General features: G+C 46.9%; 1 protein-coding gene across 1 annotated transcript in view; it reads right to left on the reverse strand.

Moving 5' to 3' along the window:
* Positions 1 to 19,098, reverse strand: part of STXBP2 (syntaxin binding protein 2) — a 290,447-nt gene that overhangs the window by 56,649 nt on the left and 214,700 nt on the right. Inside the window, exons 13-14 of the mRNA XM_085654395.1 lie at positions 12,061 to 12,141; positions 10,281 to 10,419 (exon numbers count right to left, since the gene is read on the reverse strand). Of these exons, the coding sequence (XP_085510521.1) occupies positions 10,281 to 10,419; positions 12,061 to 12,141 (220 nt within the window). The remainder of the gene's footprint in view (positions 1 to 10,280; positions 10,420 to 12,060; positions 12,142 to 19,098) is intronic.

Genomic DNA, 19,098 nt, shown 5'->3' on the forward strand with positions numbered 1-19,098 from the left:
TATTTTTCCTTCCTGCATAATTTCCTTACCTTGTTTTTTATATAGCCAGGAAGGTGCTTTATTACTTTCTCTGTCCCTTTCCACTTCAGTTTGTCTTACCTTGAGAGCAGAACAACAGAGTTCACAATATGCCACTACGTAACAGTCATCCTCTTACCTGCTGCATTCATTTGCTTGCTTTCTTCGTTAAGTGAAATCTGCAGTGCACCCTGCAGGAAATCCCTCTTGCGTTCTGTATATGCAACTAGTGAATCTAGTGGCACACGATCTCTAATATCAATTGAGTCTTGCGGTGCAGGCTTGTACCCTCTTCAACTATAGGTGTTATCACCCCAGCTTAGATGGGCTACCTCAAGTTTTCCCTAGGGCATCAGAGCATGGTTCTTAGTATTGGTAAAAACTGCAATGACTGCACAGTCTTCAACAGTGTCTCAATGAGGAATCCCTCGCCCTGTTCAATTACATTACATGAAGAAGCTGGACCTTGTGGTGGTCTGCAACACTCTGGATAACTGCTTGGTATGAGCATCAGGTGGTGATGGCTTGACCACAGATGGTACCTGTAGGAAGGTGGCTCTTTATATAGTGGACCAAAATTATTTACACTGTGTAAAGAGACCAGGAAAACACAAATTTGTCTACAGTCACAAATTATAACCCAAAGGTTTCTTTTGTGCTAGTGTGGGCGAGCAGTTAGGCTAATCAGAGGGTAGTTCTAAGCATTTATTGCACACAAAAAGGCAGTAAGTGAGAGGCACACTCAATAATGAAATAAGACACCAATTTATAAAAAACACTGATTTTTATATGAACTTAGATACAAGATCATCGGAATCAGGCAAGTAGTTTTCGAGTTATAAATTTGTGCAGGTTTCAAGTCACATTTAGTGCCATTTCTGGTGAAGCATTGTTATCCTATGGGGGAAAACATATACAACATTTAGGCACTTAACAGCAATTTAAGGGACCCTTCTCCTGGACTTAAGGTGAGTATGGGGCAAGGTCCAAAAGGTCATCTTGGGTGGCACTGGGGCAGCCAGGTACAGAGGTGTATTTCAGCATCAGATGCCCTATTCAGTTTAACGGGGAATGGTCCGGTCGAAAAGAGCCTGCAAGCTGTGATTGGGGGGCCAGTCTGGGTGAACCTACAGGGGGGCTCAGTCCTTGCGATGGTGTGGCACGTAGGTGCACAGTTGGTTCACTTCTCCTCGGGCTGTAGGGCTTGGTGCAGTGGTGTCTTTAGGCATTGGGTCCGTGCTGCAGGAGACACTTGTGGTTGAGGGAGCCTGCAGGCGGCGACTGGGAGTCCAGCCTAGGCAAACCCAAGGGTGGGCTCAGACTTTGAGGGTCTCAAAACCCCGTTGGCACCGTCAACTTCCTTGGACTCGGGCTGTGGGGCGAGGGTGCAGAGGTACAGTGCGGCGGTGACAGTCGGAGGCTCTCTCATTTGTGTTTGGTTTTGCAGAAAGGGTGAAAAAGGTCGGCTGAGCAAGTCTTGGTGGGGTCTCACTGTCCCTGAAGTCCCTTGGCATGCTGGTCAGTTTTCCTTGGCGTTGGTGTCCGTACTGGAAACAACAAACCTTGGTTGCTGCAAGGGGCCTGGTAACCCAGGTATTGGTACTGTACAGCTTCAGTCAGCCCTGGCGTCCCCACACTTGGAGGAAGGATGGATCTGACCTGTGGGAGCAAGGGCACACCTTCCTAGGTGGCTGCAGCATCCCAGTAAGCAGCAGGACGGTAAACCAAACCGTGCTTCTTTGGTGCCTGAAGCTGCAGGGAAGTAGCTCCTCAACTCCAAGGGAGTTCTCTGATAATTTGCGAAGCACTGGCAGCCCTCCGGATTTCGTAGAGTCTCCACAGCGGCAGGACAAGTCGATTTCTCCATGAGGGGCGTGTGTAGCGGCAGGATGGCAGGGTTGGCGATAGTCAGTCGGTGCTCGTCTCTTCTCGGTGCAGCAATCTTCTCTGTCCATTCCTTCTCTGTGCCAGTCGAATCTGAAGTCCTGGTCGCCACATGAATACTATATTTAGAAGAATCACAGGGGCGGTACTAGCCTGAGGGTGAATACGCCTCCTGACTAGATAATTTTACCACCAGTCTTGGTGCCAAATGGGCCCAGGCAGGGGGTGGCATAACCCCTGTCTGGGGGAAGCCAGGGTCGCATATCAAAGACGGTGGAGGCCTCTGAAGCCTTCTGCCTGGATATGCTGATTTACTAGTCATCCTGCTTGGAGAAGGTGATAACACCTCCTGCCAGAACAGGCATTGTTTCTGGCCTGTTTCCGGTCTCTGAGAGCTCTCACCTCCAGGGGGTCAGAACCACATCTGTGGTGGCAGGCTGGACAGGACCAATCAGCCAAGAGGTAGGAAGGTCTTCAGGGGGTACCTCCAAGGTACCCTCTGGGTCCATGAATTAATAAATCCATCACTGGAATCACTGTGGGTTTATTAATACGAGGTGTTTGATACCAAACACCATAGGTCTGAGTGAAGCCATTATGTAGCTGGGAAACTCGTCTTGACTAGTGTCCAGTACATACCTTAAGATGACTTCCTTTTTCACTTTGTCAGTAATCGAACTGGGCAGCACAGGAGCATTTCTGCTCATGCAGATATGTCCGCACATCTAATATAATGCACCCTGCCTTAGGTCTGTAAGACCTGCTGTAGGGGTGACTTACAATTTTATATGCAGTGTCAGGGGGCATGGAACACAGGGTGTGTCATGTCGAGTTTTCCCTTTTTAGGTCGAGGACTACCGGTCTGCCGAAAGGCAGAACCGGAAGTCGGAGATTTTATGACTTGGAGAAGAGGGGCTTGAACCCTCCCCTCTTCTCCCCTGTTCTCCATTGGCTGGCCTCGTAAATGCTGGCCAGCCACTGGAGAAGAGGTCAGTCACTCCGATTAGGCCCCGTCCTTTTCGGATCAGGGGGCGTGTTTTTTAAAGAAAGTCTCATTCTCTCCTCCAGCCAATGGCTGGAGGAGAGAAAAGACAAACACGCCCCCGAATCCGAAAAGGACACTGCGTTTCTCCGAGGCATTTCTTCTTGACCTCGGAGAAAGGCGGTGGTGTGCCTTTTGCTCTGCTTTGTTGAATGAGAGACAAAGGAGCGTTAAAACAAACAGCCCAACAGTTGGTAAGCAGCATCCGCTTGCTGCGCATGGGGGTCATGGCTAGTTTACCCTGCTGTGTTTAGTTGTGATTGACACCCAGGGAGATCTTAATATCACGACGTGGCAAACCACCAGCGCCGACCGACAAACAGTTCTCCACAAAAATAGAAGGCAACAAGTGCAGTGTCGAACTTCAGCGCGCGCCCTGCTCTTTAATGCGTCCTTCGTTTCTTCTGGGATGAAATGTCGGAAATATAACCCTGCAACGGTTTTGCTATGTCAGGGTAACTGAATAGCAGCAGGTGCAGGAAGGGCTTACGTCAGATGGTGAAAATCATTTTCAACACGTAATATTTTTCAGGGATTCTCGTTTTTTTAGGCTTTTTTTCACACCACGTGCGATAACATTTGTGGGGCACCGAGGTTTATTTACTGCGCACGTCCCTTGCTAAGCATCTGGTAGTAGTGGATTTAGAGGCGGTAACAATATGATTTACTGCAGCTGCAGTCCGGCACAGCAGAAATAACACCGCGGCGAGTTCCTTCTAAATAGCCACCTGTCTGACAAAGCGGAAAAGACGCCGGCCCTATTCTCTCTCTGGCCTTCTGGTTTGTGAAGCACTTTCGGAGAGCGAATGATGCTAACACAACTTTACTAACACTCGAATGCTTATAAATGGTGCATTTCGTTTTTATTAGTAGTCAGAACACCAAATAACCCATCTAATTGGGCCAGCCCTTGTGTTCTCGTTTGGCGTGTCAGAATCGTACCCAAAAAAAAAATCATTGGAGTGCTTTGCCCCCGAGTCTCTGCCATAGTTTGCGAGGGGGGATGTTGGTTAAAAGTGTAATGCCGCACGAACTAGCTCTTTCTACTCTTTACCTTGCAGGGTACAGGGGTCGCTGTGACACCCTGTGAACCCCACATGCCCCGTCTCTGCGACTAAATAGTTGGACGACCCCAGAAGCAAACGGCTAGGTCCCTGCAGGCGGCACACCAAAATGCGATGCCTTTTGGGCACGGAAGGGTCTATTTTTGTTGCGCCTTATTGTTCCTGGGGAATGTTTCCTGCCCGTTGGAAAGTCGGAGTGAGGTGAGGGTGGGGGGGGGAGTTGCATGAGTTAAAGGGACAGGCTCCACACTTCACATCAAACACCCCGTTCGGCGGTGGGAGCAGAAGGCTGGAAATCAGACATCTCGTTAAGGTTAATTAGGGGTCATTTGGCTGAAGTGCCAACCTCGAAAAAGGTGTTTCTTTTCGCAGCGCGTCTTCTCTTTGAAATGTGTCAGGAGAGCATTTGGCTGTATTGCCTTCCAGCCATCCTCCTGCTCACCATTCACGCAGAGCGGTGGCTTTTGGAAAGAAGGTGCGAGCCCTGGGGAGAAGAGGTGAAGCTGGGCGAAGAGACCAGCCTGGCTTTTATTTAAACACGTCATCTTGCAAAAACAAACACACATCCATGGTTGAAAGGCGCGCTCCTATAACCCACCGTGGGAAACAGGCGAATTGTGTTTTTTTACTCCACAGAGCTGATATGCGCATTTAAAGCGTTAATTCGATATCTCCTCCATAATCCCCTTTTTTTAGGAGATATGGAAATAGTTAAACTGGTCGGTCCAACTTTTGAAACACTTTTGTTCTTCTCAATATAACAACCGGGCACGTTTTGTTAATAGTTTGTGATGCAAATGGGGTAATGTGGATTTTTCACATTTTAAAATTTTATATTGTGGCTGTTTCACTCTGGCATATGTCATCATTGTACAAACTGCTGCCCCGAAGAATAAAAAAGGACGTGTATTTAAAAAAAAAAAAAGAACTGAGTCTGAAAACAAAAATCTGAACGAAACAAACGTGTTTAATTCCATTTTGTTTTTTTGTGTGGTGGTATTCTACGTTCTTTTAACAGTAGGAAATAAAATCGATACTCTTCTAATGTGATCAATGACTTGGTGAGTGGTAATATCGCTCAACTTTACAAAATTGATAACTCGGCACTTTATAATAAGTAAATAATATTATCAAATTGATATTGTAGTTAATGCTCGTCTCTACATTGCATACGGACTACAAAAATCGTTGTGTCAAACTTTGGCTGTATCTACCCTGCTTTGATGTATCTATATGTATTGCATACATCTGACATGTACTGTGCTCACTGCCTGCCCCGCTCCTCTCGTGGGACGGCGTTAAAAGCAGCCTTTGTTACATGTCGCCTCAGCCCTGCAAGAATGCGTGTTTTCTTTACTCCGGCACCGCGCTCCCAGCGCCAGTACAAGCGGTCTGTGTGTTCTGCTGGAACCGAGGATTGGGGACCTGTCCCAGAGGGTGGCCAGCCTCGGTTCATTTGGTTTCTCGGGTGCATACTCTTCCCGACATGTCCCTCAAAATACATATACACAGGGCACCTCCATTTGCGCACTTGTAGCAGCGCTTTCTGCACACCGAAATTCCCAGCTCAGGATATTTCGCTACATTCTCAGTAAAATGTTATGAATGTTCTTAAAAAGGGTGTCATTTTGATATCAGGCGATGCCTATTCATTTCTATGACAATTTGTGAGGGGTGGGGGCAGTGAGGACCGGTGCAGGTCAGCCTGGCTAGACGAAGGGGTATGTCTGGGTGAGAAAGGAAAACAGAGAGGAACAGTCCTGAAACTAAGATTAGGAATGGGGGGAGGGGTCTGCATTGGCACAGGGTAGTTAAATAGGTCGGATTCCTATGATATTAAGTGGGTGGTGAGAAGAACATTGACAGAGCTCATATTAGGCCTCATTGTGTATCAAGAACAAAAAGAATAAAGTGATCAGTGGAATGCTTGAATTAATCTCAAGCCCAGTGCCACTCTGCAGTCTATCATTGTTTGCTCACTCAATCACTCTCTCACTCTAGACAGAGACAAACCATGTGCAATGTGTCTCGGTCCTCTTCAATAGGAACAGGCCAATGAACTGCAAAGGTAACCCCTCTCTAAGACAAGAATAACAAGCATTTGCAATGCAATAGGTCTCGCACTTGCGAGAGTTTAACCTATTGGCAATGTAAATGACAATGCCTTTTATTTATGTTTTAAAAACCAACACATAAATAAAAGGCATTGCCATTTACAATGCCAATAGCTCTAACTTTAACAATACCGAGACCGTTGCATTGTAAATGCTTGTTAGAGCAATTTGTCACGCAGTGCTGGGTCCCTTAGAGTGGCACAAGATATGCTGCAGTGCTTAGGGACCCTCCGAAGTAACTATACCCTAGGTACCAGGGGCACCACTTACTATGGACTTACAGAGGTGCTAAAGACCTGGACATTTGGGGATCAATTGACAAAAAAGTGTGGGGGCGGTTGGTGGGGGGTCGGGGGGGGGGGGGGAAACTGCAACAAAAACCCAGTTTCCTACAGCACCGAAGATGGATCTTTTAAGGGATCCCCAATCATCTTGCCAAGGGTAGTCTCCATCATCTGTTGGAATTGGGTAGGATATGGGTCTGGCAGGTCTATCACAGGGTGTAGGTATCACCCTGTATGTACAGTCTGTTAGGGTTGGAGACCATGAAGGAGATGGTGATGTGGGCTGTCTAGGCTTCTTTTTTGGAATGGGATAAGTCCTGAGCTCTTCAGAAACTGTCTCCTCGGATGTGAAGTAGCACTTTTTTGCCTTCGGATGATCAGTTTGAAGTGGTTGTGCCAGAATGTAGCGGGAGAACAGCTATTATTGAGTCTCCTCTGCCGTACGTCAGGTTGCTTGCAAGCCCTCTTTTCTGTATGTGATTTGCTCGGGTCAAACCTGAGACCGGCTTCGGGGTCACCTTTGAAGTCTATCTCAGTTCTGAGGTGGGCGGTGTATGCTCTTAGGACGAGGCTGGATGCCTTGGCGTCTAGTTTCAACCTTTGGGGTTCAAAGAATTTCCAGTGTTGAGGATCCCTTATGGGGCTGGGGCGCCTCGGGAACCGTGGCTGGCATAGACTGATGAGGCCTCTATGGAGGCATTCCTAGGATGAAAGATTGGCACTCAGGGCAGTTAATTGTCCTGAAGCTGAGGTTCATTTGAAAGTAGAACCCTAGAGGGAAAATCATGAGTGTGTGGTGCATGTCAAAGTCTAGGTGTGGTCCTTGTCCTCAGAATGGGTTTAGTCGAACACCATGGAGAAGAAAAAAAAAGGTCTCGGAAAACAGAGTTGTAAGAAGACATCTATTCTGCTCCCCTTGGGTCCCGTACTACAATTAGTAAGTTGTCTCGACTTTGCTGCAGCCACGTCTGGACAGTGGCTTGGGAGAGCCTGCACACTGCATTTTATAATGTAACTATTGTCTACCTCTTCCGTGCTGTATGGTCTCCTAGCACTAAAAAGCTTTACAAGCCAAAAAAGCTGACTCACTGTTGTCCCTGAGGGGACAGAAGTTACTGACCTGATGCTGGCCCAGCCACAGGAACGCACTATTGCAGTTGGGGAGAATTTTCAATGTTGTTTACTCCATACCCTTTCTCCACACGAGACATTCTCTTATGATCTGGCCCAGTGCATCTTGATCGGACTCTGCTCCAAAGCGATTGAAAATCATTTGCATCACTTGCATTAAATCTTTTCCTGGTGCTTCAGTGTTGATTTCCTAGATTACTAGGCTTGTGTAGTGCGATGGTCCAACACCATTGGCTAAAAAACACAATCTACGTTGGAGACTATGCCTTGGTGTTCTCAGAGATTTTCAGGGGAGATGTCAAGAGGCATCTAGAAACAGAAACCTCTTCTTCAAAGAAAAACAACTAAAATGCCAGCATCCAATACCAGATGCACGAGTCTCCACAGTATGTGATCTACAGTAGCACATGCTGCAAACCTGGATGTTTTAGCATCAGCATTTGTTCCCAACATTGTCTCTTAAAACGTGCACTTGTTAGTTTCTAAACATCTTGCGGGCACATGCATCATGCTAGGATTTTGCGAGTCCTTAATTGCGAATATTAAGGATTCGCAAATAAGGACTTGCAAAATCCTATGCCTGTAGGAATCGCTATAAAAATAGCAATTCCTACACATAGGAATGAATGGGAAATTGCAAGCGCAATTTGCGAGTACCAATTGGTACTCGCAAATTGCTCATGCAATTTCAAGGGTGCAAGGTTGTCAAAAGGACACCCTGTTGCACCCCTGAAATTGATCTGTGCACAAATGTTGCGCACACACATGTCCCAAGGACATGTGTGTGTGTAACCTACAACTTTGAAAAATGCACTTTAGTGCATTTTTCAAAGTTTTTGCAAATTACCATGAAGTTCAACTTCATGGTAATTTGCGCCCCCTAGTAGGCTAATCGCTACTTCAAAGTGGTTCTTGCATTGCATTGAAGGAATCGCAAAATGCGATTCCTTAAATGCAATCGCAATTTGAGAACTCGCAATTAATTGCGAATTCTCAAATTGCGTGGGCCTTGACCCTTGATGCATCGCAAATGCTAGTTTTGCGATCGTAAACGGACGATTTTTGCGAATCGCACCGTTTGCGATCGCAAAAAGCTTTGATGCATGTGCCAGTTAGTCTCAATACTCCCAGCATTTAACTCCTTTCAAAAAATAAACAGGGAAAACAATGGCTGCTTGCAATATACCCCAATGCAATTTTTATAGATCGCTGCACTTTGAAGTCACGTTGTCATGGTTGCACCAATACAAGCAAAAAAGGAGATGTGTGATACATGCTAAAGGTTGAAAGTGAAAAAGTTCCAAAACTAAGAGATGTGCCAGAAGAGTTATGGTAACAATAAATTCACAGCTGAGCAGACATTATCATTCTGAAGGGACAGCGAAGAAGCATGACACCAAGAGATAACCTGAAGTCAGAGAATGAAGCAGGGCGCACCAGACATTTTCGTATTCACAGACAGTCCTAAAAGTGAGACATATAGGGATTGTACAGCCTGAAGCCACATACAAATCACATTGCAGGTGGAAAAACTCCAACACCAAAATCATGCTGGGATACTGGTAGCTTAACAGGAGGTCAAATCTATTTTATGCAAACCAGCAGCCATTGAAACAAGTGCCAACATTAGGACAATAACAACCTCATCACTCCCCTTGCTTCATGCAAATCCATCTATTGTCACATTGCAAATTCTCAGGGTTTCAAAGTGACTGGGCAGTTATAACCCTGAAAACTTGTATTGTGTCTGTCGCAAAATGGCACAATGCACCTGTGGTTAGAATAGATGCATCTCTGAATCCTCAACTCACAATGTGAGGCAAGATTTGATTTACAGCTTCTCTGTCCCCATGATTAAACAAATGTTTGACTGTCCTCCTTCCACTATGGGGAATGATGTTTCCCATCTGCTTCAATGTGGTTTTTAAGTTTATATGCACCTTCTCGATAATCTATTGCTGTGCACCCCTGTTTTGTAGGTGACACATTACACTGCCTCCACTGCTTCCATTGCAGCCTTACTGGCTCCCTCCCTCCATCCATCAACCCTAAATACCTCCAAGTACCTTTTTTGTGGATTGCTGCTGCCCTTCCTCTGGTCATCTCCTGCTGGACAGGGATGTGTGGTAGACAAACAAAGAAAGTGGCAGTGGGCTACACAGCTATGAAGGTGGGATATCACCCAGGAATTAAGGCTGGATTGGCTCTATGGTCCGGCTGACTTCATTTCCCCCCATCTTTCTCTTTAGAGTTCTGTTTTCAGATTCCATGATACCCATCTTACACGGTGTCCTACAGGGGAGTGCCCTACTTCTCTTCAGGTTATTTTTATGGGAACTCCTCCCTCGTGTCCATACTTCTTCCTTCTCATTGGTGTACCTTTTTTTCTTTTACACATATGCAGCTATCACAGTGCATGTTCTCACACGTATGGTACTGACTGGGATTTAATTAGCAGAGATGTTTGAAAGCATATTAGCCATACACCCCCTCTACAATGGCTCATCTGTTTCACTATCTGCTCTCCTGTAGGTGAGGCGTTCGACTGCCTGCTCTGCCTCATCACCTTTGCCCTATATAATCTTGTCTTCCTGGGAGACACTTTAGCATTTCATTGCACTTCTTTGCTCATTCTGCCATGCTAATCCCTCTGCCCCATAGCTCGGTAAGGCATACCATTGTCCACCGTGCCCCCTAATGCTTGTTTTATCCATGGCTGTGTAACAGTGAGATGGACCAGTACCGTTCTTTAAGAAGATGTACAGCAGAATGATGCGGATCTTGTTGTACGGCTTCACTTTCACATCCAAAAGGATGGGGACAATGATCTTCATGGGGTCCTTAATCTTCTCACCTTCAGAGTCCATCCCCATAGCCAGGTCCTGTGGGGAAATCACCTACTAGTTAATGTCATCCATCCAACTTCAAACGGGAACCAACAGACTTTCACAAACTACAATTAGTGGTGTTGGTGACAGGTGGACCACTGGGAATAAGAAGGAAGACTCAGAGAGTGGCAAGTGCTTAGATAAGAGTGCAGACCAACAGTGTGCATTTGTTCTTAATGCTGGTCATGACAGGAAGAAACATGGATTTAATAGAGGAGTCTCAGAAATGGTCAGCCACACCTCTGCCCCACATGAGGAACTAGTATGGTCCAAGTGATGATTTAGTGTAAGTGATGACATTTGTGTTTCATCTCATCATGAAATTGGAGAAAAAAATAGGATGTGGATGGAAAGTGTGAACAAGAAGAATAAAATAGGAAAAGACTGAAACATCCGGACATCAGGAAAAAACATACCTTGGATAACCAAACAATAGTCAAAGTCAGGAGCAAGTGACCACAGGGGACCTATTACATATAGGGCACACTTTCCTTGTTTGTTCCACAGTGCAAACAGGGAAGGTGCGCCCTATTACGTTGAATGACCGGCTCTCAGGGCAGCCTCAAACTCGTGCTTCCAAGTCCCTCCATGTTTCACTGTGTAGGCAGCAACCAGCCTGCACTTTTAAGAGGGAAGAGAGAGCAGAGCCCCTTGTAGGCGGGTGCAGTGACTGACTGCACACGCCTCCAAGGGGATGTCTGCGGGGTCCATAGGACCCCCTTGGCCCCTACCACAGATCTGCAACCAGGAGGCGCATGGACAGTGTGCCACCTTTTCATGATGTACTGTCAGTGTGCCTCCTGACAGCTTCTTTGCCTTTGCTGTCATGTCCATAAGAAGGCACAGAGGTAAAGAGATTCCCTCATTTGCATGGGGTCACATCCCATATAAATGAAGGGATTCCCTCTTCAGATAGCGCTGGCACTACATGTCTGCCAGCTCTATCAGTATTACAGTAGGAGCCGCACAAGCGTCTGCTGCCCCTTCTGTAATACTAAAGTGCCCCAGGGGCTTCATAAGACATACGGAAATTAACTGAGAAGTCTCTTGGGGAGCATGGCATGCTGGGGCTGGGATCTGGTAAATTCTAGAATTTTAAATGATACTCATTTTGATAGACAAAGGTTTTAAAGTTACGCCATTTTTTAAACATGTTGTGGAATCTTTCGTGGGAGAAGTATTTTTTTCAACAGGCAAACTCACAAAAAACACAGTACGATAAAAGCAGAAAAACTCAGGAAGATGAACAACCACAAATAAGACCAAATTAACATGCTAATTTACAGATTCAGAATTGAATAGCAACCTGGACTGGCCATGAAAGACTGGGCAGCGAGTGAGTGAAAACAATTTATTAGCAGCATACTTACAGGTATTTACAAGGAATGCTTACAAACAAATGACAACCAGCTTTAGGCTAAAACAGCATCGTATACATTCTCAATCTTGGACTGCAGATCCTCAATCAACCCCGATACATTGTGCAGGGGTATCATTGGACAACGGCTAATGGCAGCAAAGGGTGAAATCAATATAACCCCAGGAGACCGATCTGCCAACTGTTACTGCATTCTCTCATAGCTACAGCTTTATTCCTAGTGTCATCAGTTACCTTGGTTTAAGGAGTAAACATACCTGCTCCACCCCACACAGCTTCTCAACTGTCCCCTTGAAGTGCTTCATGCAATCTTCTGCAAGGTGCAAGTGAGTGGAGTACTGCAGGAATAGAAGAAAAGCAATCTGTCACTATTAAAAGTACACTGTGGTGCTTCAGAAGCACAAACATCAACAGGATTGGTAAAGTCAAGTTAGTACTGTCACCAGACACTCCACTAGCTGAGATAAGCTTCTAACTATCCCATCTGCTGAGAATCCAACCTATATCTGAAATGCTCATAGTATTTGAGCTTTGTGACTGCACCCAGCTCTGACAATGCATTTAATCCATTATTAACAGCATTCTCATTTGATGGCAATGTGTGTGCAGCCAGCTCTGGTAAATGTCCTCAAGCCTAGTACGAAATACTCCAGTTATGCTACACCTACAGAGTCACTTTTCCAGTAATAAGACCCAAAATACCATAAATGTTCTAATCCTGACTTAGAGGAAACTCAATCTAGTTCACAGGCATCCTCAGAGCCCTACAAACTGACCACAGTAGGGGGATCCAAGAATCCTGCTTCATTATCTAGAACAAAATGCACTTCTGATCTCCACGTTCCAGCACTTTGAGAAAAGAACAAGGTATTTACCTGTGGCAAACTCTCTTTCTGGTAGATACTCCAAATGCAGACTCCTCAACTTGGAATATCTCCCAGTTGCCCATAGTTTTTTTTGCAGCAGTGCTGCCATGAGCTGCTTGGCGGTGTTGTATGGTTTCATGTTTGCTCAACACCACCCCGACAGTGACAGACAAGAGCTGTAGAAAAGCATCACCCCTGCTTGCTGATGTACGTTTCTTGGCTTTTCCACACCATTAGAGGGGAAGCTTCAATAGTTGTTTCTAACGGTCTGCTAAGTAGTAACTTGGGATCTTTTTAGGTGTTAAAAACAGTCCACTGACAGAACGAGTAGGTGAGGGTGGGGCAATGAGTAATCTGCGGTTAGATAAGAGTATCCACCAGAAAGAGGCTTGCCGAAGGTTAGTAACTTGTTCTACTGGCAGATACTTCTAACCGTAGATTCCTCACCTTAGAATGGATCCCAAAGCAGTACCTCCCAAAGGTGTAAGATCTGTAGACTGGATTGGAGAAGTGTGGCTCAGGGGTTAGAGGCGGCAGACCCGGAAGCTGAGATCGGTCCTGGACCAGGGTTCAATTCCCCGCCTCGGCGGGTCTTGGGCTAAAAATTCCACGGACTCGATAATTCTCGCCCCGGTGCCTCCCCGACTCACGGGTTCACACTCTGCGACTCTGGGCAATAGCTTGCTTAATCTCAACAACGGCCCCTCGCAGCGGGATGCCTGACTTTCACCTTGTGGATACCCTGCTATCTCACAGGGGAATACCAGGACGGGTTCCCTAAGCAAGCGCCGGGAAACCCACAGCGGGTAGCTGTGCGCTATATAAGCTCAATTACATTTACATTTACATTCAGATCAAAGAGTCTTGTAGAACTAAGCAGGCAAAGTGTCTTTCCCACCAAATCTTGGTTTAAAATCAATAGTCCATTGTGAATGTATGTATCGCTGCCCACATAGCAGCCTGGCAGATATAAAGGACAGGCATCGCTCTTGCCAATACAGTGGTATTAGCCTTGGCTCTGGTTGAATGAGCTGTCAGACCTTCCAGGGGCTACTTCTTGGCCAGTGCGTAGCAGATCTTACTGCAGAAGGCTATCCACCCTGACAAGGCCCAGTTCAGCATAACTTTCCTTTTTTTGTGCTCCACAGAACGCCATAAAATGTTTATTGTCCACTCTATGATCATTGGTATAATCTATGTAAAAGCTTTCGAGGGCTGAGAGGGGAGCAAAGGACATTGGTAGAGTGATGGGTTGCCCAATGTGAAAAGGAGTAAAGACTATGAAAAAGAAGCCGGGCTCCTCAGCATCAGCCTGTCTGGGAGAAAGGTCATGTAGGGTTGTTGCACTGAGAGCATCTGAAGTCTCTTGCACAAAGAGTTGTAATTGCAGTCAGGAAGACACAGTCTTCAAGGTCCAGAGAGACAGCGAGCAGCTATGCATTGGCTCAAACAGGATAAGCATAAGGAATGTCAAGACCAAGTTAAGGTCCTACAGTGACATCACCTACAGAATGGAAGATAACGTGTGTAAAACCTTTGATAAATCTCATCACAACAGGTGATTTGAACAGGAACGGTTGGTCCGGAAAACACAGAAAGGCAAAAAGGGCTGACAAAAAAACCTTTTACAGTGCCCACCGCAGGGTATGGGCCAACAACAAAACAAACAGGCATTTGCAATGCAATAGATCCAGCATTTGCGAGAGTTTGAACTATTGGCATTGTAAATGACAATGCCTTTTATTTGTGTGTTAGCTTTTAAAACATAAATAGAAGGCATTGTCATTTACAATGCCAATAGATTTAACTCTCGCAAATGCGAGACCTATTGCAGTGCAGATGCTTGTTCGTAAAAGCGCCTTAGGCGCCATTAAAGTGAAAGCGCGATATGGGGCACTTTTACAAAAAAAAGCTTGCTTTTTAAGTTGATAAACAAAATGGGGTTTTTAATGTAAAAGCGCCCCATGCAGCGCTTTCTCTTTAATGTCAACCACGCCCATTTCTTTACACGCGGCTCATCCAAAGGAAGGTGTGCGGCCGCCATTAAAGTGACCATGCGGTATGCGGTGCTTTTATATTTAAAAAAAGCATTTGTTAAGCAGCATAGCACGTGCAGAAGTGCTGTGATGTGCAGGGAGTCTTTTTTAAAAACAAAGCAGTGTCCATGATCGGGCAATGTGCTGTCAGGGAAACGGGGTGGGTTAGGCAGAGCCAGTCGTGCCTGCAGCAGCAGCTAGAGTAAAGACATTAAAGAAAATAGTGCTCACAGACTGAAGTTAAAAAAGACACTAACAAAAGTAAAAAGTCCAGTCCTCACGGGCAGTTACAAATGCAGACAAGGCGGTACTAAGAAGGGACTAGGCCTATTCATGGATCATCATCAAAACAACATATAATTAAAACATTAAAATACTCATCCCAATTATTCATGAATCAAAAGGAACCTTTTAGAAAGAACGGTAACAGGAGCCAATTGAAAAGATGGGTGGAAAATGGGCAGAGCTTCAAGTCCATACATGAATACAGCATGCCTCGCAGAGCAGCGCATGCGCTGCCCAGGATCGACCTAATAAAAGGACATCTGACAGCTTTGCCTGAAAGGTCTCTATTCTAGGCAAAGCACCAGTTCTCAAAGGTGTCCAAGCCCCTTGCAAAAAAATTTGATTTAGTGGAGCCTCGCGAATGACATACACCACCTTAGTTGGCAAATCAAATGCAGTCAATTGCTGCCACTCAGTCTCCACGCATGGATGTCTAAGTTGCGTTAATTCAGGTGACGGACCCTGTTGCTTAGACAGGATGACCTCCTGAAATGTCAGTCTGATCAGAGGACAGATGCTCACGTTCAGAAGTGCTGGGTACCACATGCTCCTGGCCCAATCTGGGCCACCAGGATGACTTAGTTCCGGTCATTCTTGATCTTAGAGCTCTGGGCATGAGGGCATACAGGAGTCTCCTCTTGTGGAAACTCCTACTTGCAAAATTGTGACACTGCGTATTCTCAACAGTGGCAAAAAGATCTAGCTATGGTTACTCAGACTGGAGGAATATGCCCTTCATGACCTCGGGATGGAAATTCCAATTGTTATCTAGCAGACAACGCCTGCTCAGTTCACCTGCTCTGGCGTTCAGGGACCCTGCTTGATGGTTGGCCACCAGAAAGACACCCTGGAACTTTAGTCACCTTGGCAGGCAAATAGACTTCTGGCTCAGGACCCAAGACCACACTCCGCCCTGCTTGTTGAAGTACCACACGTCAGTGGTCTGTGAGAACTTGATAGATGGCAGAAAGGCATTCAGGGCCAGACAAATCTCTCACATCTCTTAGAGACTGATGTGTAGCTAGCAGGCCACTTGAGGCCAGAGTTCTCTGATTTCCACTTCCCCTAGGTGACTCTACGCCCCGCCTCCAACCCAGCAGTGATGTGTCTGTCACCACTGTTAGCTCCTTTGGTTAAGGTAGAGCGACCTGCTGCGGGACACGCTGTGGTCACTGAACCACCACTGCAGATCTTGAGCTGCTTCCCCTGAGCTCAGAATGGTGTCGGAAAGGCAGCCATGCCGCTGAGCCCATTGGGCCTTCCAAGTTTCACTGTGGGGCAAGCATGTGCCTCTTGCAGTGGCTGACAAGGAGATGCACAAGACAAGGAGGCCAAAAAGCCTCAGAGCCACCCTCTACTGGATCCAGGCGCACGTCTGAAATCGAAAAGTTTCTTACCTGTCGGTGTAGTTTTGCAGCTTGAAGATCTTTCTGGATTCACTATGCTGTGCATTATTCCGCGATCTTGTGGTTGGGTCCGGATTCGTAGTCTTTTCTTTGTTTTGTTTTTTTTTTTTTTGTAGCCCAGGTGGGCGTCGACGTCCACCATTTGGTGCACCTCCCGTGACGTCGTCGTGCTTCCTGCGGAAGTCCCACCTTTGGGGCGCCATCTTCGGGTTCTTTTTTTCCCTTTTTTTTTTTTTTTTTTTAACCCTAGGCGATTGATTAATCCTTTTGTCCATATTTCTGTACGTTTCCACTTCTTTGATCCTATCCATTTCACCCCCTCTTCCTCCAGCCTCATCTTCCTGGCGGAGGTGGGTGGGTTCGCTAGTGAATCCAGAAAGATCTTCAAGCTGCAAAACTACACCGACAGGTAAGAAACTTTTCGTTTTGCAGCGTGAATCTTTCTGGATTCACTATGCTGTGCATAGATTTTGTAGCGGTTTTCCTATTTTTGTGGTGGCTGGGTGGAAGATGATCGCTGGTCGTTGAAAATGTGTTGTAGCACCTTCTGTCCGACCTGTGCTTCCTTATTCATTTGAATGTCCACGCAGTAGTGCTTTGTGAACGTGTGCACAGATGCCCAAGTTGCTGCGAGACAAATGTCTTGGATGGGCGTGTTTGCCAGGAAGGCAACTGTGGCCCCCTTCTTCCTTGTGGAGTGAGCTTGGGGCCCCTCCGTTAGCTCCTGTCCAGCCTGTTTGTGACAGAATTGAATAGTGAGGGCAATCCACCTAGCGATGGTGCCCTTGGTGACTGGTCTACCCATGAAGCTAGTAGCAAAGGACACAAACAGCTGCTTCGACTTCCTGAGTTCCTTGGTTCTTTCAATGTAGTGCATCACCGCTCTCCTGGCATCGAGGGTGTGCAGGGCCTTTTCTGCGTTTGTAGTCGGGTTTTGGAAGAAACTCGGTATCTGGATACTCTGATTCATGTGGAACGCCGACACTACCTTGGGCATGAAGTGTGGGTCCGTCCTCAGGACTACCCTGTCTTTGTGAATTTGAATGTAGGGCTCCTGCAGCGTTAGTGCTTGAAGCTCGCTCACCCTGCGTAGTGAGGTTATGGCCACTAGAAAGGCAGTTTTCATCGTCAACATTTGTAGAGTGGCCTTGTGAATGGGTTCAAACGGCGCCTTCATGAGCTCCGTTAGAACCACGTTTAAATTCCATGCCGGCGGCGGCAACCTTTTCGGGGGTGCCATTCTTTTGGCTCCCTCCATGAATCTCTTCACCACCTGCGAGGTGAAGAAGCTTCCACCCTTCTCACCTCTGGTGTAGGCAACGATCGCTGCTAGGTGTACCCTTAGGGAGCTCGAGCAGAGGTTACTCTTTAGAAGGTGTGTGAGGTACCTCAGCACAGTTGAGTCTCTTGTCATTCTGTTTTGCAGGCCCTTTTTCCTGCACCACACCGTGAATCTCTTCCACTTTGCGCTGTAGCACTTTCTTGTAGTAGGTTTCCTTGCCTCCCGTAGCACTCGCATAGTGCTCTGAGGTAACCTTAGGTGTGCGAACTCTAGGTCTTCAGGAGCCATGCTGCTAGGTTGAGTGTCTCTGGCTCTGGGTGCAGGACCTCCCCGTTTTGCATTGAGAGCAGGTCTTTTCTCCTCTCGAACCTGTACGGTTTGCCTTGCGCCATTTCTTGAATCTGTGAGAACCATGTCTGCCTCGCCCACTGTGGAGCCACCAGGATCAGAGTCATGTTACTGGTTCTGCACTTGTCGAGCACTCTGTGCAACAGGGGTATCGGTGGAAAGGCGTAGGCAAATGTCCTCCACCAGCTTATCCATAGGGCATTTCCCTTGGATTGCTGATCTGGTTGCCTGGACGCGAAGCTTCGGCATTTTGCATTGTGGCGTGTTGCAAATAGGTCTATTGTGGGAGTCCCCCATCTCTGGAAGATTTTCTCCGTTTCCTGGCCATTGAGCTCCCACTCGTGTGATGCTGAGGTCTGTCTGCTTAGCCAGTCTGCCTCCACATTGTCCTTCCCTGGTAGGTGAATTGCCAGTAGATCTATTTTGAGAGGTATGGCCCATCTCCAAATCTCCTGAGCTAGGGATGAGAGGGGAAACGACTGTGTCCCCCCTTGTTTGTTGATGTAGAACATCGCCGTGGTGTTGTCTGTCTGTACCAACACCCTCTGGCCGAACAGGTGCCTCTGGAATGCCTTCAGGGCTAACAGTATCGTTTTCAACTCGAGGTAGTTGATGTGGCGGACCGCGTCTGCTGGAGCCCATAGACCCCTCACTCTGAGGTTGTCCATGTGCGCTCCCCATCCCTTCTGCGATGCGTCCGTGGTAATGGTCATTGTTGGGCTTGGTGGTGTCAGGCTTCTCCCCGTTGTTATGTTGTCTCTGTTCCACCAAGTTATCTCCTCCTGCACTGCGTGCGTAACAACCACTAGATCCTCCCAACTTCCGTTTGCTTGTGACCATTGCTGTTGCAGCCATTCCTGGAATGGTCTCATGTGCAGGCGTACATTCGGCACCAGCTGGATACAGGACGCCATCATCCCCATCATCTTGCTCACCGCCCTCACTGTCAGAGCTCGCCCCTTCTGGTAGAGCTGCGTCTCCTTCAGTAGAGCATCTGTCCTCCTGTCGCTGGGCACTACTGTACTGTTGAGGGAGTTGATCTTTGCCCCCAGGAAAATCTTTACCTGTTCCG

This window comes from Triturus cristatus, chromosome 4_1 (assembly GCF_964204655.1).
Source record: "Triturus cristatus chromosome 4_1, aTriCri1.1, whole genome shotgun sequence".
Taxonomy (NCBI): Eukaryota; Metazoa; Chordata; class Amphibia; order Caudata; family Salamandridae; genus Triturus; species Triturus cristatus.